The sequence below is a fragment of the Hypanus sabinus genome (genome assembly GCF_030144855.1).
Source record: "Hypanus sabinus isolate sHypSab1 chromosome 24 unlocalized genomic scaffold, sHypSab1.hap1 SUPER_24_unloc_2, whole genome shotgun sequence".
NCBI lineage: Eukaryota > Metazoa > Chordata > Chondrichthyes > Myliobatiformes > Dasyatidae > Hypanus > Hypanus sabinus.
The window spans coordinates 1,304,993-1,328,874 of record NW_026778933.1 but is presented as its reverse complement, the minus strand read 5'-3'; the positions used below and the strand labels follow the sequence as shown (position 1 = coordinate 1,328,874).

General features: G+C 47.5%; 1 protein-coding gene across 1 annotated transcript in view; it reads left to right on the top strand.

The window, feature by feature from the left end:
- The window catches only part of LOC132385471 (voltage-dependent calcium channel gamma-1 subunit-like), a 193,208-nt gene extending 184,949 nt beyond the window's left edge, over positions 1-8,259 (top strand). Inside the window, exons 2-3 of the mRNA XM_059957557.1 lie at positions 7,354-7,491; positions 8,045-8,259. Coding sequence (XP_059813540.1) covers positions 7,354-7,491; positions 8,045-8,259 — 353 coding nt within the window. The remainder of the gene's footprint in view (positions 1-7,353; positions 7,492-8,044) is intronic.
- The last annotated feature ends 15,623 nt before the right edge of the window (positions 8,260-23,882 follow it).

Sequence of the window (23,882 nt, the reverse complement as noted above, 5' to 3'; positions counted from 1 at the left end):
ATTGAATTGTGTGTAAGGGAAACAAGTAGGGAAGTTATGGAAACTATGATTAAAGAGGAAGAAGTACTGGCGCATTTAAGGAATGTAAAAGTGGATAAATCTCCAGATCCTGACAGGATATTCCCTCGGACCTTGAGGGAAGTTGGTGCAGAAATAGCAGGGGCTCTGACAGAAATATTTCAAATGTCATTAGAAATGGGGATGGTGCCGGAGGATTGGTGTATTGCTCATGTTATTCCATTGTTTAAAAAGGGTTCTAAGAATAAACCTAGCAATTATAGCCCGTAAGTTTGATGACAGTGCTGGGTAAGTTAATGGAAAGTATTCTTAGAGATGGTATATATAATCTGTCTGGATAGACAGGGTCTGATTAGGAACAGTCAACATGGATTTGTGCGTGCAAGGTCATGTTTGGCAAATCTTATTGAATTTTTTGAAGAGGTTACTAGGAAAGTTGACGAGGGTAAAGCAGTGGATGTTGTCTATATGGACTTCAGTAAGGCCTTTGACAAAGTTCCACACAAAAAGTTAGAAAGGTTCAATCATTAGGTATTAATATTGAAGTAGTAAAATGGATTCAACAGTAACTGGTTGGGAGATGCCAGAGAGCAGTGGTGGATAACTGTTTGTCAGGTTGGAGGCCAGTGACCAGTGGTGTGCCTCAGGGATCTGTACTGGGTCCAATGTTGTTTGTCATATACATTAATGATCTGGATGATGGGGTGGTAAATTGGATTAGTAAGTATGCAGATGATACTAAGATAGGTGGCATTGTGGATAATGAAGTAGGTTTTCAAAGCTTGCAGAGAGATTTAGGCCAGTTAGAAGAGTGGTCTGAGTGATGGCAGATGGAGTTTAATGCTGATAAGTGTGAGGTGCTACACTCTGGTAGGAATAATCCAAATAGGACATACATGGTAAATAGTAGGGCATTGAAGAATGCAGTAGAACAGAGGGATCTAGGAATAATGGTGCATAGTTCCCTGAAGGTGGAATCTCATGTGGATAGGGTGGTGAAGAAAGCTTTTGGTATGCTGGCCTTTATAAATCAGAGCATTGAGTATAGGAGTTGGGATATAATGTTAAAATTGTACAAGGCATTGATAAGGCCAAATTTGGAGTATTGTATACAGTTCTGGTCACTGAATTATAGGAAAGATGTCAACAAAATAGAGAGAGTACAGAGAAGATTTACTAGAATGTTACCTGGGTTTCAGCACCTAAGTTAGAGAGAAAGGTTGAACAATAAACATAAAGTACACTGCAGATGCTGTGGTCAAATCAACACGTTACAAACAAGCTGGATGAACTCAGCAGGTCGGGCAGCATCCGTTGAAAAGAGCAGTCAAAGTTTCGGACCTGTTCCCCCTCCCCCCACCTTCCTTATCGGGCCCCTGCCCCCTCCAGACCTGACGAAGGGTCTCGGCCCAAAACGTTTCAACAGATGCTGCCCGACCTGCTGAGTTCATCCAGCTTGTTTGTAAGGTTGAACAAGTTAGGTCTTTATTCTTCGGAGCATAGAAGGTTGAGGGGGGACGATAGAAGTATTTAAAATTATGAGGGGGATAGATAGAGTTGACGTTGATAGGCTTTTTCCATTGAGAGTAGGGGAGATTCAAACAAGAGGACATGAGTTGAGAGTTAGGGGGCAAAAGTTTAAGAGTAACACAAGGGGAAACTTCTTTACTCAGAAAGTGGTAGCTGTGTGGAACAAGCTTCCAGTAGAAGTGGTGGAGGCAGATTCAGTATTGTCATTTAAAGTAAAATTGGATAGGTATATGGACAGGAAAGGAATGGAGGGTTATGGGCTGAGTGTGGGCCAGTGGGACTAGGTGAGAGTAAGCATTCGACACGGACTAGAAGGGACGAGATGGCCTGTTTCCGTGCTGTAATTGTTATATGGTTATATGTAACAGAGGTAATGGGGTAGACACCAAGTGGTAACAGGAGAAATGAGAGAGAGACTACCTCTATAATGGGATAATGGGGTAGAGACTCTCTGTAACAGGGATCCTGGGAGAGAGACTCCCTCTGTAACAGAGATAATGGGAGAGAGACTCCCTCTGTAACAGGGATCCTGGGGGAGAGATCTTCTGTAACAAGGAGGATGGGAGAGAGGCTCCTTCTGCAATAGATGTCATGGGTTGGAGACTCCCTAATGGAGTAATGGGGTAGAGAATCCCCTATAACAGGGGTAATGGTGGAGAGAATCACTCTGTAACAGGGGTAATGGTGGAGAGAATCACTCTGTAACAGGGGTAATGGTGGAGAGAATACTGGGGTAGACACCACGTGGTAACAGGAGAAATGAGAGAGAGACTAACTGTAATAGGTGTAATGGATTAGAGACTCTCTGTGTAATGGGGTAGAGAATCCCTCTATAATAGAGGTACTAGGGGAGAGAATCACTCTGTAACAGCGATAGTGGGTGATATCCCCTCAGTAAAGGGGGGCAATAGAAGCTCCCTCTAACAAGAGTGAAGGGGAGAGACCCCCTCTGTAACAGGGGTAAAGGGAAAGACTAACTGTAACAGGGGTAATGGGGGAGAGACCCTCTGTAGCAGGGATAATGGGGAGAGAGACTCCCTCTGTAACAGTGATAATGGGAGAGAGACTCCCTCTGTAACAGGGATAATGGGAGAGAGACTCCCTCTGTAACAGGAATAATGGGGGAGAGACCCTCTATAACAAGGATAATGGGAGAGAGACTCCCTCTGTAACAGGGATAATGGGGGGAGACCCTCTGTTACAGTGATAATGGGAGAGAGACTCCCTCTGTAACAGGGATAATGGGAGAGAGACTCCCTCTGTAACAGGAATAATGGGGGAGAGACTCCCTCTATAACAAGGATAATGGGAGAGAGACTCCCTCTGTAACAGGGATAATGGGGGAGAGACTCCCTCTGTAACAATGATAATGGGAGAGAGATTCCCTCTGTAACAGGGATAATGGGGGAGAGACTCCCTCTGTAACAAGGATAATTGGGGAGAGACTCCCTCTGTAACAGGGATAGTGGGAGAGAGACTCCTTCTGTAACAAGGATAATGGGAGAGAGACCCTCTGTTACAAGGATAATGGGGGAGAGACTCCCTCTGTAACAGTGATAATGGGAGAGATACTCCCTCTGTAACAGGGATAATGGGGGAGAGACTCCCTCTGTAACAAGGATAATGGGGGAGAGACTCCCTCTGTAACAGGGATAATGGGGGAGAGGCTCCCTCTGTAACAGGGATAATGGGGGAGAGACTCCCTCTGTAACAAGGATAATGGGGGAGAGACTCCCTCTGTAACAGGGATAATGGGGAGAGAGACTCCCTCTGTAACAGGGATAATGGGGAGAGACTCCTTCTGTAACAGGGATAATAGGGGAGAGACTGTAACAAGGATAATGGGAGAAAGACCCTCTGTTACAGGGATAATGGGGAGAGACCCTCTGTAACAGGGATAATGGGGGAGAGACTCCCTCTGTAACAGTGATAATGGGAGAGAGACCCTCTGTAACAGGGATAATGGGGGAGAGACTCCCTCTATAACAGTGATAATGGGAGAGAGACTCCCTCTGTAACAGGGATAATGGGGGAGAGACTCCCTCTGTAACAAGGATAATGGGGGAGAGACTCCCTCTGTAACAGGGGTAAAGGATTAGAGATCTCCCTCTGTAATAGTGAAATAGGGTAGAGACTCCACTGAAACAAGGGTAATGGGGTTGAGACTCCTTCTGTAACAGGGATAATGGGGGAGACACTCCCTCAGTAACAGCAGTAATGGGGAGAGCATCCCACTGTAACAAGGTAAAGGGTCGGGACCCCCTCTGTAACAGGGGTAAAGGTAAAGGCTCACTCTCTAACATGGGTACTGGGGAGAGACCCTCTGTAGCAGGGATAATGGGGAGAGAGACTCCCTCTGTAACAGGGATAATGGGGGGGAGACTCCCTCTGTAACAGGGGTAAAGTGGAAGACAAACTCTAACAGGGGTAATAGGGTTGATAGAGAGAGACTCCCTCTGTGATTGGGGTGATGGGGAGAGAAATCCTCTATAACAGATGTAATAGTGTAGAGACACCCTGTGTAACATGGATAATGGGGGAGAAAGATTCCCCTTGTAACAGGGTTAATGGGGGAGAGACTCCCTCTATAACGGGAGTAATGGGAAATATAAACTCAGTAACAGGAAGAATGGGGGTGAGATTCTCTCTGTAACGGGGTAATGGGAGAGACTGTGATAGGGGTGATGGGGAAAGACTCTGAATCAGGGGCAATGGGGTGAGAGACTCCCTCTGTAACAGGGGTAATGGGGAGAGACTTTCTGTAACATGGGTAATGGGGTAGAGATTCCCACTGAAATGGGGTAATAGGGAGAGAATGAATCTGTATATGTCCATGTCCACTCTATTTGAGTCTCTCTCTGTTCTGGGATGTCTGATTACAGTCTGTATGCATCCATGTGCTCTCCACTCATGTCTCTCTGTAGCCAGGGGAGTCTGATTACAGTCTGTATATTGTTTTGTGCACTCCATTTGTATCTGTCTGTGCCTAGCTGTGTCTGTTACAGTCTGTAAATGTCCACGGGTATGCCATTTGTGTCTGTCTGTGTCCAGGGGTGTCTCATTACAGTTGGATATGACCGCGTCCACCCCATTCGTGTCTGCCCGTGCCCAGCAGTGTCTATTACAATCTGTAAATGTCCACGAGTATGTCATTCATGTCTGTCTGTGTCCAGAGTTGTCTGATTACAGTCTGTATCTGTCCCCGTGCACTCCATTCGTGTGTGTCTGTCTCCAGGGGTGTCCGATTACTGTCCGTATGTGACCACGTGCACGCCATTCGTGTCAGTCAATGTCCAGGTGAGTTTGATTACAGTCTGTATATGTCCACATGCATTCCAGTCGTGTCTGTCTGTGCACAGCAATGTGCCCATGTGCACTCCTTTCATGACCCATTCTCCAGGGGTGTCTGATTACAGTCTCCATTTGACCACGTGCTGTCCATTCATGTCTGTCTGTGCACAGCAATGTCTGATTACAGTCTGCATATGTCCACATGCACTCCATTTGTGTGTCTCTGTGCTCAAGGTGTCTGATTACAGTCTGTATGTGTCCAAGTCCACTCCATTCGTGTCTCTTTGTGTCCACGGGTGTATGATTACAGTGTCCTTTTGTTCACATGCTCACAATTAGTGTCTGTCTGTGTCCAGAGGTGTCTGATTACAGTCTGCAAACGTCCACATGCTCTCGATTGGCGACTGTATATGTCCACGTGCACTTTATGCGTGTCTGCCTGTGGCCACAGGTGTCTGATTACAGTCTCTATTTGTACATGTGCTCTCCATCCATGTCTATCTGTGTGTGCAGGGGTCTGATTACAGTCTATATGTCCTCGTGCACTCCATTCATATCTGTCTGTCTCCAGTTCTGCCAGATTACAGTCTGTATGTGTCCATGAGCACTCCATTCATGTCTCGCTGTGTCCTGGGGTGTCTGATTACTGTCCATATGTGTCCACGTGCACTCAGTTCCTGTCTCTCTGTGTCCAGATTACAGTCTGAATATGTCCACGTGCACTCCATTTGTGTTTGTGTCCAAGGATGTCTTATTACAGTTTGTATGTGTCCACGTGCGCTCCTTTCATGTTTGTCTATATCCATGAGTGTCAAATTATAGTCTCTATCTGTCCAAGTGCACTCCATTCATGTCCCTGTTTCCAGGGGTTTCTGATTACAGTCTGTATCTGTCCAGGAACACTCCAATCGTGTCTCTCTGTGTCTAGAGTTGTCTGATTACAGTCTGTATCTGTCCACGTGCACTCCAATCGTGTTTCTGTGCTCCATTCTGCTCCATCTTTAATTTGGCATCTCGCTGGGTCTCTGGCAGCATCTGGGGGCAGCATGTGGGTGAATGGCAACGCCAGTGTGGGTAGCCACCAGGCTGTCCGTTCTCACCATTTCCTGCCTGCGTCATTCGGTGGCTGTGCAGATCCATTTGTAGGATGTTTCAGAGCAGTGGAACGTGTGCCCTGTCTGCAGACAGGTACCAGAACCTGGAGGTTGGAGCAGTCAGACATGAGACTTCGGGTTTTGTGCTGACTCTGGGCATAGGGGTCTGGCTGAGGGGAGCGGGGGTTGAGTGTGATTTCCACAGGAGAATGGTGCCTCTGTTGTAACTATGTCTGTTTCACTGTCTCGTCACCCTTTTAGGCTCCAACTGCAGTTATTTTCGATTTTTTACCACTGGAGAAAATACAAAAATAATGGGTCGAGAAGCAAATAAAGGTGAGGACATCATTGTTTGATCGTGGATCAAAAATCGCTCGATTCTGGAATGGCTCCAGAGGACTGAACAATTGCAGATGTCACTCCAAGCCTGAAAAGAGGGAGGCAAAAGACAGGAAATTATAGGCCAGCTGGCCTGACTTTGTTTGTCGGGAAGATGTTGGGATCTATTATTAAAGATGAGATTTCAGGATACCTGGAGCGACACGATAAAATTGGTCAACCTTGTCTGACAAACCCGGTGGAATTCTTTGAGGAAATAACAGGCAGGAGAGACAAAGGAAAATCAGTGGCTTGGATTTTCAGAAGGCCTTTGACAAGGTGCTGCACATGAGAGCCCATGGTTTTACAGGAAAGATACTAGCAAGGATAGAGCATTGTCTGATTGGCGGGAGGCAAAGTGGGAATAAAGGGGAATACTGTAAAATAGACAATGTGCTGGAGGAACTTAGCTGCTCAGGCAGCATCAGTGGGCAGGAACAAAAAGTCGACGTCTCCGGCCGAAACCCTTCATCATGTCATGGTGGGAGAGTCAAGGACCAAAGGGTGCACCGTAGAACAGAGGGCCACCCTTTTAGAACTGAGATGAGGAGGAATTTATTTAGCCAGAGTGGTGAATCTGTGGAATTTGTTGCCACAGGCAACTGTAGAGACCAAGTCATTGAGTGTATTTATAAAACATAGAAACACAGAAAACCTACAGCACAATACAGGCCCTTTGGCCTACAAAGCTGTGCTGAACATGTCCTTACCTTAGAAGTTACCTAGGGTTACCCATAGCTCTCTATTTTTCTGAGCTCCATGTACACCATATTTAAGACAGAGGTTCTTGGTTAGTCATGGTGTCAAAGGTTACTGTGAGAAGAAAGGAGAGTGGGGTTGAGAGGGATAATAAATCAGCCATGATGGAATGATAGAATTGACTTGATGGGTTGAATGGCCTAACTCTACTCTTATATCATAGTCTATAATTGACTATCCCTTTCTAATGGAAAGATCTCCCATCTCTCTCTTCCCCCCCCCTCTATTTCTCTCTCTCTGTCTCTCCCCCCCCCCCCCTTCCCCGGTGTTATTTTGTCCTCAGCTCTGTTTATTGTGGTGGCGGTGCTGGCCGTCCTGTGCCTCTGCCTCATGGTACTCGGCTCCCTCTCCATCAGTATGTCATTGAGGCACAACCCGGACTTCCTCATCAAACTCTCTGCTTCCTTCTTCATCTCTGCTGGTGAGTGGCAGAGTTCCCTCCGTCCCTCCATCCCTCCATCACCCCCTCCCTATCACTGTAACTCTGACACTCCCCATCATCCTGTTCAAACCCCTCCCTACCTCTGTAACTCCTACACTCCCCGTCCTCCTGTTCAAACCCCTCCCTAACTCTGTAACCCCTACACTCCCCGTCCTCCTGTTCAAACCCCTCCCTAACTCTGTAACCCCTACATTCCCCGTCCTCCTGTTCAAACCCCTCCCTATCTCTGTAACCCCTACACTCCCCGTCCTCCTGTTCAAACCCCCCCCATCTCTGTAACCCCTACACTCTCCATCCTCCTGTTAAAACCCCTCCTTATCTCTGTACCCCCTGCACTCCCTGTCCTCCTGGTCAAACCCCTCCCTCAACCCCTCCATTTCCCCTCTCCCCCTCCTTGAGTGAGGTAGTAATTGGTTGGCTATCTAGGGAGGGGTCCTTGGAGGGTTTCCCTCCCCATGTCATTTTCAAAGAGCTGGACCTCTCCCTCCATCATCACCCATGTACTCATCTTCCTCTCACCCTCTTCTTGCAGGTCTGGCTGCTGTGGCAACGCTGTTGGCCTTCGACCAGGCTGTGCTTGGTCTTCAGCGGACCGGCCTCGAGCTGAGCTACCTCTGGTCTTTTGGCTGTACCCTCGCTGCCTCCATCCTGTCCTCACTGGCTGGCACCTCGTTCCTCATCATTGCCCTTCCGGGGCCTGCCCTTGGCCTCTGCAACAGGGGCAAGGCCTCCAAGCCGGAGGCCTAGTTGTTGGAGGGAGGGGGAAAGAAAAGAGGGAGGGAGGAGAGTTAGAGAGTGGAGAAAGTGGGGAGGAGGGAGAGAACAGGATTTATCAAATACACTGCCAGCACTTGGGGTCTAGTTTCAGGTGTGGCACCAAGGAGTATGGGAGGGAGGGAGGTAGGAGAGAGAGGGACTGTCTAGGACATGACAGCCTGAGGCCTAGTGGCGGTGGGGCTGCTATGGAGGGAGGGTTCGGTGAAGGAGAGGAAGAGAGTTGTTCTGAGCCCATCCCCTCCATGTACCCATCCAAGTACCAAACTGCCTCAACCATTTCCTCTGCCAGCTTGTAAGCACCAACTCTGGTTGAAAAAGCTGCGCCTCATGTCACTTTTACACTGACCCTCTACCTCAGGCGGAGATCTGTACACTGATCGGTGTCTCTCAGTCCCTCTCTCTCGGGGAGATCTGTACCCTGACCGATGTCTCTCAGTCCCTCTCTCTCTGGGAGAGATCTGTACACTGACCGGTGTCTCTCAGTCCCTCTCTCTCTGGGGGAGATCTGTACACTGACCGGTGTCTCTCAGTCCCTCTCTCTCTGGGGGAGATCTGTACACTGACCGGTGTCTCTCAGTCCCTCTCTCTCAGGAGATCTGTACACTGATCGGTGTCTCTCAGTCCCTCTCTCTCAGGGGGAGATCTGTACACTGACCAGTGTCTCTCAGTCCCTCTCTCTCAGGAGGAGATCTGCACACTGACAGATGTCTGTCAGTCCCTCTCTCTCAGGGGGAGATCTGTACACTGACCGATGTCTCTCAGTCCCTCTCTCTCAGGGGGAGATCTGTACACTGACCGATGTCCCTCAGTCCCTCTCTCTCAGGAGGAGACCTGTACACTGACCGATGTCTCTCAGTCCCTCTCTCTCAGGAGGAGATCTGCACACTGATCGATGTCCCTCAGTCCCTCTCTCTCAGGAGGAGATCTGTACACTGACCGATGTCTCTCAGTCCCTCTCTCTCAGGAGGAGATCTGTACACTGACCGATGTCTCTCAGTCCCTCTCTCTCAGGAGGAGATCTGCACACTGACCGATGTCTCTCAGTCCCTCTCTCTCAGGAGGAGATCTGTACACTGACCGATGTCTCTCAGTCCCTCTCTCTCAGGAGGAGATCTGTACACTGACCGATGTCTCTCAGTCCCTCTCTCTCAGGAGGAGATCTGTACACTGACCGATGTCCCTCAGTCCCTCTCTCTCAGGAGGAGATCTGTACACTGACCGATGTCCCTCAGTCCCTCTCTCTCAGGAGGAGATCTGTACACTGACCGATGTCCCTCAGTCCTTCTCTCTCAGGGTAAAAGCTAAATTTAATTTTATTGCAAAAGTCTTTCAATATTTTTACTGGAAGTCTTATCTTGTGTTCTGTTGTGTAAACCATATGTTCATTATTTAATTTACAAAATCTCTTTTCTTGGGATGAACTTCAGTAAATAATTGAACAATTGGAACTGTTTGGAGGTGTTTTTTGTGTATTTTAACCAGGTCAAGAAACCTGTCACCCCATTAACTGGTGACACAGAGGGAACCTCTTGACAAGATTTTCCTTTCACTTTCCTATTCTCAATACCTTTCACAGCCTGCATCTAACTTCCCCTCCCCCTCTCTTTCTCCCCCTTCTTCCCCTTTCCCCTCTCTCTCCTACTCTCTCCCCTTCTCCCTCCTCTCTCTCCCTGCTCTCTCCATTCCCTCTCCCCTCTCCCCCTCTCCATTCCCTTCCTCCTCCTCTCTCCCCCAGCCTCCACCCATCTCACTGCACCTCTCTCTCCACCTCCCTCACCCCCTCTCCCACCCTTCAGCCCCTCTCCATCTCCCTCTCCCCCGCCCACTACTCCCGCTGGGTTATTTTTAACCATCCTGTCTCGACCAGACTAAATTTAGACATGGTTGAACAATGGGAGGAGGGAAATGATGTCAGTAGGTCAGAGAACCAGCCTTGGGTCAGAGGAGTATGTGTGTGTGTGTGTGTGTGTGTGTGTGTGTGTGTGTGTGTGTGTGTGTGTGTGTGTGTGTGTGTGTGTGTGTGTGTGTGTGTGTGTGTGTGTGCATCTGTGTGTGTGTGAGTGCATCTGTATGTGGGAAAGTGTTTGCACTCTATGTGTGAGGGCAGGACAAGAGAGAGAGGTTTGTATGTGCGTGTTGTCTAAGATCCTCTGGATCGTATATGCCTCCACCACCACACCAGGCAGCACATTCCCGACACCCACCCACTCTGTGTAAAAAACGTGCCCCTCACAGCTCCTTGGAACTTGCCCCTCTCACAGTGGATATTTCATCCAGGGGAAACAGAAACTGTCTGTCTCCTCTTCCTGCGTCTCTCGTGATCTTAAAAACCTCTATCAGATTTTCCCTCAGCCTTTTGGTGAACCCTTTCTGCACCCTCTCCAAACCCCTCCAGGTCAGACTGTACTGGGAGCTATTGAGGACAAGTAGGTACACGGATGCTTTGACAGTGTCAGTGAGGGATCTCCACACTGTGGGAGGGTCACCGAGGGATCTCTGTGCTTTGACAGTGTCAGTAGGGCATGCTACGTTGGAGCAGGAAGCCTGGCTGGGCTTGTCAGCTGCCCACTCACAACATCATTTCACTGAATGATTCGATGTACGTGGGAAGGGTATCGCAAATCCTTAAACAGGCAGAAAGCACAGAAACTTGTTTGGACATTTCATAGCTGCTAACCTGATACGGTCAACAGGGTGCCAACTGGGCCATGGGAGGGACTTCATCTTGTCGGAAACCACTTTGGCTTGGGAAAAGAGAGAGGAGGACAACAAGAATGAGAGACAGAGAGAACAAGGGGAGGGTGAGAAGACGAGAGAGAGGGACAGAAAGAGGAATTGACGGGGAGAGAAAGGAAGACAAAGAGAGGGAGAGAGAGAAAGGGGGAGGGCTTCAGGAAGAAAAGCAGCCACGATGTTACGGAAGGAGAACAGCATGCCTCTCACCGTGGAAGAGTTAAGCGTCTCATGGATGGTGCTTGGGTGTTGGAAGATCTTAGGTTGGGAGACAGAAAGAGAGAGAGGGAGAAGGAGATGGAGAGTGAGGAAGGGTGAGTAGGCTTATCCCATTAACCATGATTGTACTGCACTGTGGGGAGTGGTGGTGAGGCAGCTGAGGGATCTCCATGCTTTGACAGTGTTAGTGAGGGATCTCCACACTGTGGGAGGGTCACCGAGGGATCTCTGTGCTTTGACAGTGTCAGTGAGGGATCCACACTGTGGGAGGGTCACCGAGGGATCTCTGTGCTTTGACAGTGTCAGAGGGATCTCCACACTGTGGGAGGGTCACCGAGGGATCTCAGCTTTGACAGTGTCAGTGAGGGATCTCCACACTGTGGGAGGGTCACCGATGGATCTCTGTGCTTTGAGTGTCAGTGAGGGATCTCCACACTGTGGGAGGGTCACCAAGGGATCTCTGTGCTTTGACAGTGTCAGTGAAGGATCTCCACACTGTGGGGGGTTAATGAGGGGACGAGACTGTGGGTAATCGAGCAGGTGGGTGGGAGGGACAGTGTTGATCACAGGCCAGGGTGTGGTATCACTCTGAGGAGGAAAGTTCACTGACACGACTGGAGACGGGACTGTTGGCCCTGGATCAGCAAAATGCAGTAAAATTATCATAGGTGGTAAAAATAGAAGCTGGTTAGTGAAGGAACCAAACAGACAGGCCTGGATTCCACTAACAGGAAACGCCTTCGTCTCGACACACAACTCACAAAAAGTACGGGAAATATCACCACTCTCCCTGGAGAACCACTGTAAATATTAACGTGCTCTCCGAAGCACCCCGTAAATATTAACAATCTCCCCGGGGACCCCATGTATATATTAACACCCACCCTGGGGATACCCAGTAAATGCTAACACACACTTCCTGGGGAATCCCTGGAAATATTAACACTCTCCCCGGGGACCCGCGGTAAATATTAACACATTACCCAGGGGCATCCTGTAATATTGACGCAAGGATCCCCTGTATTTATTAACATCCTCCCCGGGGACCAGCTGTAAATATTATTGCACTCTCCTTGGGAATACCAAGTAAATATTAACACTCTCCCCAGGGACCCTGTGTAAATATTAACACACTCTCCCAAATAACCTTTGTAAATATTAACACACTCCCCGGGGACCTTGGCTTGCCTGCAGAAAGCAGAGGGTCATGGTGGAGGGAGTACCTTCGGATTGGAGGGTTGCGACTAGCGGTGTCCCACAAGGATCAGTTCTGGGGCCTCTACTTTTCGTGATTTTTATTAACAACCTGGATGTGGAGGTATAAGGGTGGGTTGGCAAGTTTGCAGATGACACAAAGGTTGGTGGTGTTATGGATGGAGTAGAGGATTGTCGAAGATTGCAGAGAGACATTGATAGGATGCAGGAGTGGGCTGAGAAGTGGCTGATGGAGTTCAACCCAGAGAAGTGTGAGGTGGTACACTTTGGAAGGACAAACTCCAAGGCAGAGTACTAAGTTTGTACTCTGGTTAGGTCGCACTTGGAGTACTGTGTCCAGTTCTGGTCGCCTCACTATAGGAAGGATGTGGAAGTATTGGAAAGAGTACAGAGGAGATTTACCAGGATGCTGCCTGGTTTAGAGAGTATGGATTATGATCAGAGATTAAGGGAGCTAGGGGTTTACTCTCTGGAGAGAAGGAGGATAAGAGGAGACATGATAGAGGTGTACAAGATATTAAGAGGAATAGACAGAGTGGACACCCAGCCTCTTCCCCAGGGCACCATTGCTCAGTACTTTAAGGTAATGGGAGGGAAGTTCAAGGGGGATATTAGAGGAAGGTTTTTTTACTCAGAGAGTGGTTGGTGTGTGGAATGCACTGCCTGAGTCAGTGGTGGAGACAGATACACTAGTGAAGTTTAAGAGACTACTAGACAGGTATATGGAGGAATTTAAGGTGGAGGGTTATATGGGGGGCAGCACAACATTGTGGGCTGAATGGCCTGTACTGCGCTGCATTGTTCTTTGTTCTTTGAACCCTGTAAACACTCTCCCCTGGGGACCCCCTGTAAATATTAACATACTCTTTCTGAGGAACCTCTGTAAATATTAACACACACTCACCAGGGCCCCGAGTAAATATTAACACCCTCCCCGGGTCCCTCCTAAAATTATTTAAATTCTCCCCAGGCTCAGCAGTAAATATTTCATACTCTCTTTGGGGATACCAGTAAATATTAACACTCTCCCCTGAGGCAGAAATAGTCAGGAGTTTCAGGGAGATAGTCACCCCTAAAAGTCAGGAGGCAGGTACTTGGCTGTCTGTCAGGATAGGGAAGGGGAATAGACAGGAAGAGCAGAGCATCCCTGCGGCTGCTCCCATCAATAAATAAGTGTACCGTTTTGGATACTGTTGGTGGGGATGACCTACCAGGGATAAGTTGCAGTGGTTACATCTCTGGCACCGAGACTGGACCCTCAGCTCAGAAAGGAAGAAGGGAAAAGAGGAGAGCAGTAGTGATAGGGGATTCGATAGTTGGGACAGATAAGAGGTTCTGTGGGAGAGATCGAGAATCCCGGATGGTCTGTTCCCTCCCTGGTGCCAGGGTCTGCAATATCTCAGATCGAGTTCTCAGTATTCTCAAAAGGGAGGGTGAGCAGCCAGATGTCGGGGTCCATGTAGGGACTAGTGACGTGGATAGGAAGAAGGAGGAGGTCCTGCAAAGAGAATTTAGGGAGTTAGGTGCAAAGTTGAAGGACAGGACCTCCAGGGTTGCAATCTCAGGATTGCTACCTGTGCCACGTGCTAGTGAGGCTAGAAATAGGAAGATAATGCAGCTAAATACGTGGCTTAGGAGTTGGGGCAGGAGGGAGGGCTTCATGTTTCTGGACAATTGGGCTTTGTTCCTGGGAAGGTGGGACCTGTTCTGACAGGACAGGTTGCACCTGAAATGGAAGGGGACTAACATCCTTGCAGGAAGGTTTGCTAGTGCTGCTCTGGGGGGTTTAAACTGGATTTGCAGGGGGAGGGGAACCAGAGTGTTAGAACAGATGGTGAGGTGGAGGAGGATAAAGGACATGCGAGGACTGCTTGTGTGGACAGAAATCAAAGGTTTGTATGTGATAGAAATGTTCTCAGGTATCAAACTGAAGAGACTGGGGAAGAGGCATTTGGCTCTCAAATAGGAGCTTAGAGTGTGGATCAGTAGAACCGTAGAACCATAGAACATTACAACATAGAAACAGGCCTTTTGGCCCTTTTTGGCTGTGCCGAACCATTTTTCTGCCTAGTCCTACTGACCTGCACCTGGCACATATCCCTACAAACCCCTCTCATCCATATACCTGTCCAAGTTTTTCTTAAATGTTAAACGTGAGCCCGCATTCACCACTTCATCTGGCAGCTCAATCCACACTCCCACCGCTCTCTGTGTGAAGAAGCCCCCCTAATGTTCCCTTTAAACTTTTCCCCCTTTACCCTTAACCCATGGCCTCTGGTTTTTTTCTCCCCTAGCCTCAGTGGAAAAAGCCTGCTTGCATTCACTCTATCTACACCCATCATAATTTTATACACCTCTACCAAATCACCCCTCATTCTCCTACGCTCCAGGGAATAAAGTCCTAACCTATTCAACCTTTCTCTGCAACTCAGTTTCTCAAGTCCCAGCAACATCCCTGTAAACCTTCTCTTCACTCTTTCAACCTTATTAATATCCTTCCTGTAGTTAGGTGACCAAAACTGCACACAATTCTCCAAATTCGGTCTCACCAATGCCTTATACAACCCCACCATTACATTCCAACTCTTATACTCAGTACTTTGATTTATAAAGGCCAATGTACCAAAAGCTCTCTTTACAACCCTATCTACTTGTGACACCACTTTTAGGGAATTATGTATCTGTACTCCCTGATCCCTCTGCTCTACTGCACTCCTCAGTGCCCTACCATTTACCTTGTATGTTCTACCTTGGTTTGAAGTGCTATAGCTCACACTTGTCTGCATTAAACTCCATCTGCCATTTTTCTGCCCATTCCTCCAACTGGTCCAAATCCCTCTGCAAGCTTTAAAAACCTTCTTCACTGTCCAATATACCTCCAATCTTTGTATCATCCAATTTGCCAAATTAACATCCAGATCATTGATATAGATGACAAATAACAATGGACCCAGCACTGATCCCTGTGGCACACCACTATTCACAGGCCTCCACTCAGAGAAGCAATCCTCCACTACCACTCTCTGCCTTCTCCCATTGAGCCAATGTCTAATCCAATTTACTACTCTCCATGTATACCTAATGACTGAATCTTCCTAACTAACCTCCCATGCAGGGCTTTGTCAAAGGCCTTACTGAAGTCCATGTATACAACATCCACTGCCTTCCCTTCATCTACTTTCCTGGTAACTTCCTCAAAAAACTCTAATAGATTGGTTAAACATGACCTACCACGCACAAAGCCATGCTGACTGTTTCTAATAAGTCCGTGTCTATCCAAATACTTGTAGATCCTTAGTATTCCTTCCAATAATTTACCTACTACTGATGTCAAACTTACTGGCCTAAGTACTAAGTACTTGGGGATATGATGTAGTGGCCATTACAGAGACTTGGATGGCTCAGGGACAGGATTGGTTACTTCAAGTACCGGGTTTTAGATGTTTCAGGAAGGACAGGGAGGGAGGCAAAAGAGGTGGGGGGTGTGGCACTGTTGATCAGAGTGTCATGGCTGCAGAAAAGGTGGACGTCATGGAGGGATTGTCTACGGAGTCGCTGAGGGTGGAGATTAGGAACAGGAAGGGGTCAATAACTTTACTGGGTGTTTTTGATAGGCCACCCAATAGTAACAGGGATATTGAGGAGCAGATAGAGAAACAGATCCTGGAAAGGTGTAATAATAACAGGGTTGTCATGATGCGAGTTTTTAATTTCCCAAATATCAATTGGCATCTCCCGACAGCAAGGGGTTTAGATGGGGTAGAGTTTGTTAGGTGAGTTCAGGAAGGTTTCCTGACACAATATGTAGATAAGCCTACAAAAGGAGAGGCTGTACTTGATTTGGTATTGGGAAATGAACCTGACCAGGTGACAGATCTCTCAATGGGAGAGCATTTTGGAGATAGTGATCATAATTCTATCTTCTTTACCATAGCATTGGAGAGAGATAGGAACAGACAAGTTAGAAATGCGTTTAATTGGAGTAAGGGGAATTATGAGGCTATCAGGCAAGAAATCCGAAGCTTAAATTGGAAACAGATGTTCTCAAGGAAAAGTATGGAAGAAATGTGGTAAATGTTCAGGGGATATTTTGTGAAGTTCTGCGTAGGTACATTCCAATGAGACAGGGAAGTTATGGTAGGGTGCAGGAACCGTGGTATACAAAGGCTGTAATAAATCTGGTTAAGAAGAAACGAAACGCTTACAAAAGGTTCAGAGAGCTAGGTAATGTTAGAGATCTAGAAGATTTTATGGCCAACAGGAAGGAGCTTAAGAAGGAAATTAGGTGAGCAAGAAGGGGCCTTGAGAAGGTCTTGGCGAACAGGATTAAGGAAAACCCTAAGACATTCTACAAGTATGTGAAGAACAGGAGGATAAGACGTGAAAGAATAGGACCTATCATATGTGACAGTGGGAAAGTGTGTATGGAACCGGAGGAAATAGCAGAGGTACTTAATGAATACTTTACTTCAGTGTTCACTATGGAGAAGAATCTCGGTGATTGTAGTGATGACTTGCAGCAGACTGAAAAGCTTGAACATGTAGATGTTAAGAAAGAGGATGTGCTGGAGCTTTTGGAAAGCATCAAGTTGGATAAGTCGCTGGGACTGGATGAGATGTACCTCAGGCTACTATGGGAGGTGAGGGAGGAGATTGTTGAGCCTCTGGCGATGATCTTTGCATCATCAATGGGGACAGGAGAGGTTCCGGAGGTCAGGTGGGTTGTGAATGTTGTTTCTTTATTCAAGAAAGGAAGTAGAGATAGCCCAGGAAATTATAGACCATTGAGTCTTACTTCAGTGGCTGGTAAGTTGATGGAGAAGACCTGAGAGGCAGGATTTATGAACATTTGGAGAGGTATAATATGATTAAGAATAGTCAGCATTACTTTGTTGAGGGCAGGTCGTGCCTTACGAACTTGTTTGAATTTTTTGAGGATGTGACTAAACATATTGATGAAGGAAGAGCAGTAGATGTAGTGTATATGGATTTGCTTTTGATAAGATACCCCATGCAAGGCTTACTGAGAAAGTAAGGAGGCATGGGATCCAAGGGGACATTGCTTTGTGGATCGAGAATTGGACACAGGTTTAAGGTGCTGGGGAGTAGGGGAGTTGGAGATGTCAGGGGTAAGTTTTTTACTCAGAGAGTGGTGAGTGTGTGTAATGGGCTTCCAGTGACAGTGGTGGAAGCGGATACAATAGGGTCTTTTAAGAGATTTTTGGATAGGTACATGGAGCTTAGAAAAATAGGTAAGCTAGTAATTTCTAGGGTAGGGACATATTCGGCACAACCTTGTGGGCTGAAGGACCTGTGTTGTGCTGTAGGTTCTCTATGTTTCTATGACTCCCTGTAAATATTAACACACTCCCCAGAGACCCCTGTAAATATTAACTCTCTCACCAGGGACCCGCTGTAAATATTTACACACTCCCTGAGGATCCACTGTAAATATAAACACTCCCCGGGGACGCCCTGTAAATATTAACACTCTCTCTGGGGATCCCCTGTAAACGTTAACACACCCTCCCCGAGGATCCCCTGTATATATTAACACTTTCCCCAGGGACCACCTGTAAGTAATAACATTCTCCCTTGGGACCAACAGTAAATATTATCACACTCTCCCTGGGAATTCCCTGTAACTGTTAATACACTCTGCCCAGGGATCCCCTGTAAACATTAACACACTTGCTGTTGTGGTATTGGGCACTACACCACAGGAAGAGTACCTTAGCCCAACTGAATTGTCCTACACCAAACATCTACCCCTTCCCATTGATCTGCTCCTGAACCAACGGCCTACGTTCCTCTCCCATCCTTGTGCTTATTCACATTTCTCTTGGATGTTGAATTCAAATGCACCTCTACCACTTACACTGACAGTTCCACACTCTGAGTGGAGAAGTTCCCTTCATGTGTCCATCTTTTCAAACTTAATCCTTGACCCCTTTCATGACTCACACAACCTCAGTGGAAAAATTTACTCTCTCTATACCCCTCATGTTTGTAATCCTCTATCAAATCTTACCTCGATCTCCTTCACTCCTGCAATTGTCCTATTCAACTGCACCAGTATTACAGTGGAGAGAGAGAAGCTGACCAAAGATGATTGGAAGGGAACACTAGCATGGATGATAGCTGGAGTTTCTGGAAGCAATTTGGAAGGTGCATGATATATATGTTCTAAAGAGGAAGAAATATTCTAAACAGCACACACAAAATGCTGGAGGAACTCAGCAGTGCAGACAGTATCTATGGAAAAAAGTAGAGTTGTCATTTTGGGCCGAGACCCTTTGGCAGGACTGGAAAAGAGAAACAATTTGAAATATCTCTGTTCGAAACATCAACTGTACACTTTTTCCAGTGATGCTGACTGGCCTGCTGAGTTCCTCCAGCATTTTGTGCTTGTTGCTTTGATTTCCAACATCGATTAGGTGTTGCATTTTGGAAGGACAAACCCAGGTAGGTCATACACAGTAAATGGTAGGGCACTGAGGACTGCGGAGGAACAAAGGGATCTGGGAGTTCAGATACATAATTCCCTGAAAGTGGTGTCACAGGTAGACAGGGTTGTAAAGAAGGTTTTTAGCATCCAGGCATTTATAAATCAAAGTACTGAGTATAGGAGTTGGGATGTTATGGTGACGCCGTATAAGACATTGGTGAGGCCAAATTTGGAGTATTGTGTGCATTTCTGGTCACCTAACTATAGAAAGGATATCGGTAAGATTGAAAGAGTGCAGAAAAGATTTACTAGGATGTTGCTGGGTCTTCAGGAGTTGTTACAGGGAAATATTGAACAGGTTAGGACTTTATTCCTTGGAGTGGAGAAGAATGAGGGGGGATTTGCAACATTATGAGGGGTATAGACAGAGTAAATGCCAGTAGGTTCTTTCCACTTATATTAGGAGAGATAAGTACGAGAGGACATGGCTTTAGGGTGAAAGTGGAAAGGGTTAGTTCCCCCTAACTCGCAGAGTGGAGGGAGTTTGGAACGAGTTGCCATCTGACGTGGTAAATGCCGGCTCACCTTGAAGTTTTAAGAATAAACTGGGTGGATGGCAGAGGTCTGGAGGGTTATGGACTGGGTGCAGGTCAATGGGACTAGCGGAATGAAGTTTCGGCACAGACCAGAAGGGCCAAATGGCCTGTTTTCAGTTCTGTAGTGTTCTATGGTTCTTTTGCAGATTTTCTCTTGCTTCTGACAAGTATCCTAAAGGCAGGATGACACAAGAGAAGCAAAGGCAGAGAGGGCAAGAATTAGTGGGGTTAGCAGATTGGGAAGCTTTTGAAAAGCAATATAGAGAGAAAAGATAAACTATATAGGTAAGCTAGCCAAAACTATCAAATATATTACCTGAAGTTTCTTTAGATAGATATATAAAGAGTAAAGTAGAGGTGAGAGTAGATATTGGATCGCTGGGAAATGAGTCTGGAGAGGCAGTAAAGGGAGACAATGAAATGACAGAGGAACTGAATAAATACTTTGCATCAGTCTTCACTGTGGAAGACATTAGTGAAATGTTGGAATTTCAAGAGTGTTGAGGGCATTCTAGGGAGAAGCTGTTTGGGATACTGAAAAGGCTGAATGTAGCCAGTTAGTCTGACTTCAGTGGTTGGAAAGATGTTGGACTCTTATTATTCAGGATGAGGTTTTGGGGGACTTGGAGGCACACTACGAAATAGATGCAGTCAGTGTGACAAATCTTGCCTGACAAATTAGTTGGAATTCCTTGAGGAAATAGGATAGACAAAGGAGAATCAGTGGCTATTGTTGACTTGGATTTTCAGAAGGCCTTTGACAAGGTGTCACACATGAGGCTGCTTAACAAGAAAAGAACCCATGGTATTACAGGAAACCTAACTGCTGCTTCTAAGTTAACAAATTTCACGTCACATGCTGGTGATGATAAACCTGATTCAGATTCTGAAGATACTAACATGGCTGACTGACAGGAGGCAAAAAGTGAGGGCTTTTACTGGTTGGCTGCCAGGAACTAATGGTGATCTGCGATAGTCAGTATTGGGACCATTTCTTTTCATGGTATATGTCGATGAGTTGGATGAGGGAATTAATGACCAAGCTTACGGATAGGTGGAGGGACAGGTAATGCTGAGGAAGCAGGCAGTCTGCAGAAGGACATGGACGGACTTGGAGAATGGGCAAAGAAGTAGTAGTTGGAATATAGTGTCAGGAAGGGTATGGCCATGCACTTTGGTAGAAGGAATAAAGGTATGGGTTATTTCCTATGCAGGGAGGATTTCCGAAAGGTTAACTTGTAGCTCGAGTTGGTGGTGAGGAAGGCAAATGCCACTTTAGCATTCATTTCAAGAGGACTAGAATACAAGAGCAAGGATGTAATGCTGAGGCTTTATAAGACATTGGTCAGACCCCACTTGGAGTATTGTGAGCAGTTTTGGGCCCCTTGTCTAAGTAGAGATGTGCTGGAATTGGAGAGGGTCCAGAGGAGGCCTGGGAAAATGAAACGGTCAGCCTATGAGGAGCACTTGATGGCTTTGTACTCACTGGAATTTAAACAAATGAGGGGGTGATCTCATTGAAACCTGTTGAAAGAGCTTGATAGAATGGGTGTGGAAATGAGATTTCCTCTTGTAAGGGGTCTTGGACCAGAGGACATGCCCTCAGAATAGAGGGACGTCCATTTTTAACAGAGATGAAGATGAATTTCATTAGCCAGAGGGAGGTGAATCTGTGGAATTCATTGCCATAGATGGCTGTGGAGGCAAAGCCGCTGGGGATATTTAAGACATAGGTTAATAGGTTCTTGGGGGGGTTCAAAGGTTATGGGGAGAAGGCAGAAGAATGGGTTTGAGAGGAATAATAAATTAGCCATGATGGAATGGCAGAGAAGACTTGATGGGCCAAATGGCCTAATTCTGTTCATCTGTGTTGTGGCCTTCTGGCTAACCATTCCTTCTCAGATCCTCCAGACCCAGCAACATTCTCATAAATCCTTCCTGTAGGTAAGTGACCAAAACTGCACACAATACTCCAAGTTAGACCTCACCAAAGTCTTACAGACCTTAACATCACAGCCCATCTTCTCTACCAAATACTTCGATTTGTGAAGGTCAATGTGCCAAAAGCTTTCTTTACAACCCTATCTTCCTATGATGCCACTTTCAATGAATTATGGACCTGTATTCCCAGATCCCATTGTTCCACCACACTCCTCAGTGCCCTACCATTCACTGAGTAAGACCTAACCTGGCTGGTCCTACTGAAATGCAACGCCTCACACTTGTCTGCGTTAAATTCCATCTGCCATTTTCCCAGCTGATCCAGATCCCTCTGCAAGCCATGATAACCTTCCTCACTCTCCACTGCACCCCAATTTTGGTGTCATCTGCAAATTTGCTGATCCAATTAACCACATTATCATCCAGATTGTTGATATAGATGACAAACAACAAGGGACCCAGCACTGATCACTACGACACTCCACAGCCACAGACCTTTAGTCAGAGAGACAACCATCTACTACCACTCTCTGGCTTCTCCCACAAAGCCAGTGTCTAATCCAGTTTACTATCTCATCCTGAATGCCTTGACAGCAACACGTTTGCCAGATAGGACCTGTCCTTCTTGTCCACAGTGATGGCCGTCTCCTTGCCCTCAGTACCGGGTGGGCCAACTCTACATGATCAACAAACTCTGCGTTGAGGACACAACATCAAAGGAAGGGGTTCAAGTGATTATAAAAACCTCCCATACCCACACCACCTACAGGCAAGGACAGTATGCATCTACCTCAACAGGTAGGCCTGAGGAAAGGGAAAGGAACGGGGAGACACAGGGGGAGTGGGGGTGTTGGGGAGAGAATGAGAGGGAGAAAGTAGGGGACAGAAAAGGGGGAGAGAAAAGCAGAGAGAGAGGGAGGTGGAGAATGAGAGGAGGAGAGGGGAGAGAGAAGGGGAAAGGGAGAGGGGGAAGAGAAAGATGGAGAGAGTGGAGAGGGAGACAGAAGGGGAGAGAGAAGCAAGAAAGGGAAAGAGATGGGGAGAGAGAAGCAAGAAAGGGAAAGAGATGGGGGGAGAAGGGGAGAGAGAGAGGGGAGGAGTTAGCGATAGAGGTAGGGATTAGAGACATGGGTAGAGTAAGGGCAAGAGGAGAGGGGGTAGAGGGGAGGGAGAGGGAGGGAGTGAAAGAGGAGAAGGAAGAGGGGAGAGGAGGAGAGAAAGGGAGAGGAAGAGGGGGAGAGAGAGAAAGGAGGAGAGAGTTGAGATGGGGAGAGAGAAGAGCGTGAGGGGTTAGAGATAGGGAAGAGAGAGGAGAGGTAGGGATTAGCAATAGGGGAGAGAGAGGACAAGAGGGGAGATAGAGGGGTAGAGGAGAGAGGGGTGGAGGTGGAGTAAGGGGTAATGAGGAGGAGGGAGAGCTGGGATAGTGAGTCAGGAGGGTCGGCATGAGTGAGGGTCAGAGCAGGTTGGGGCCCAGGGTCGAGTGAATGAGCCATGAGGGATGAAATGGGGGTAGAAAATGCTAACTCTGTCCTCTCCTTTCCCCATGCTCTCCCCGTCTCTCTTCCTCTCTGCCCCTTCTCACACCCTTTCTCCCCCTCCGACTCTCCCCCAATCTCACCCTCTCTCCATTATCTCTCTATCCTCTGTTTCTCTCCTTTTCCTAGCTCTCCACCCCTCATTCCATGCCCTCTTTCCACCCTCTCTTCCCATCTCTCTCCCCACTATATCCCCTGTCCTTCTCACACTCTCTTTCTCCCTCTCTCTCCTCGTCTCTCTCCACCTCTCATCTCCTTCTCTCTTCCTCCCCCTTTCCCCTCAATCTCCCCATTCACCCTCTCTCCATTATCCCCTTCTCCATCCCCCTGTTTCTCTCCCCTCTCCCCTTCTCTCACTCATCACCCCCTCTCTTCACCCCTTTCACTCCATCCTCTCTTCCCCCTCCTCTTCTTTCTCCCTCTCTGTCCCCCTCAGTCTCTCCCTCTCTGCACCTCATCCCCCTCTTCCTCCCTCTCCCCCTTCTCTCTCCCACACTCATCCCATTCTCCATTCCCCTCATTCTCCACCCTCTCTTTCCCCATTCCTTCATCCCTCACTACCCCTCTCTCCCTCTCTCATCGTCTCTCTTGCTCCCATTCCTCTCTCTACCTCTCTCCCTCTCGCTCTACCCTCTTTCTCCCCATCTACTGTCTCCCCATCGCTCAGTCAATCCACTCTATCCCCTCTCACTCCCTCTCCCAACACGTTCTTCCCTCTCTCTATTTCCCCCTCTCTCTCCCCCCGCTCTCTCCCCCTCTTTCCTCCCCATCTCTCTCCTCAAACCACCTCTTCCATTCTCTCTCCCCCACTGTATATCCCCTTTCATTCCCCATCATTCTCACCCATCCCTCCCCTCTCTCTCCCCAATCCCTGTCTCTGACACTCTTGTTCTCACCTTCTCT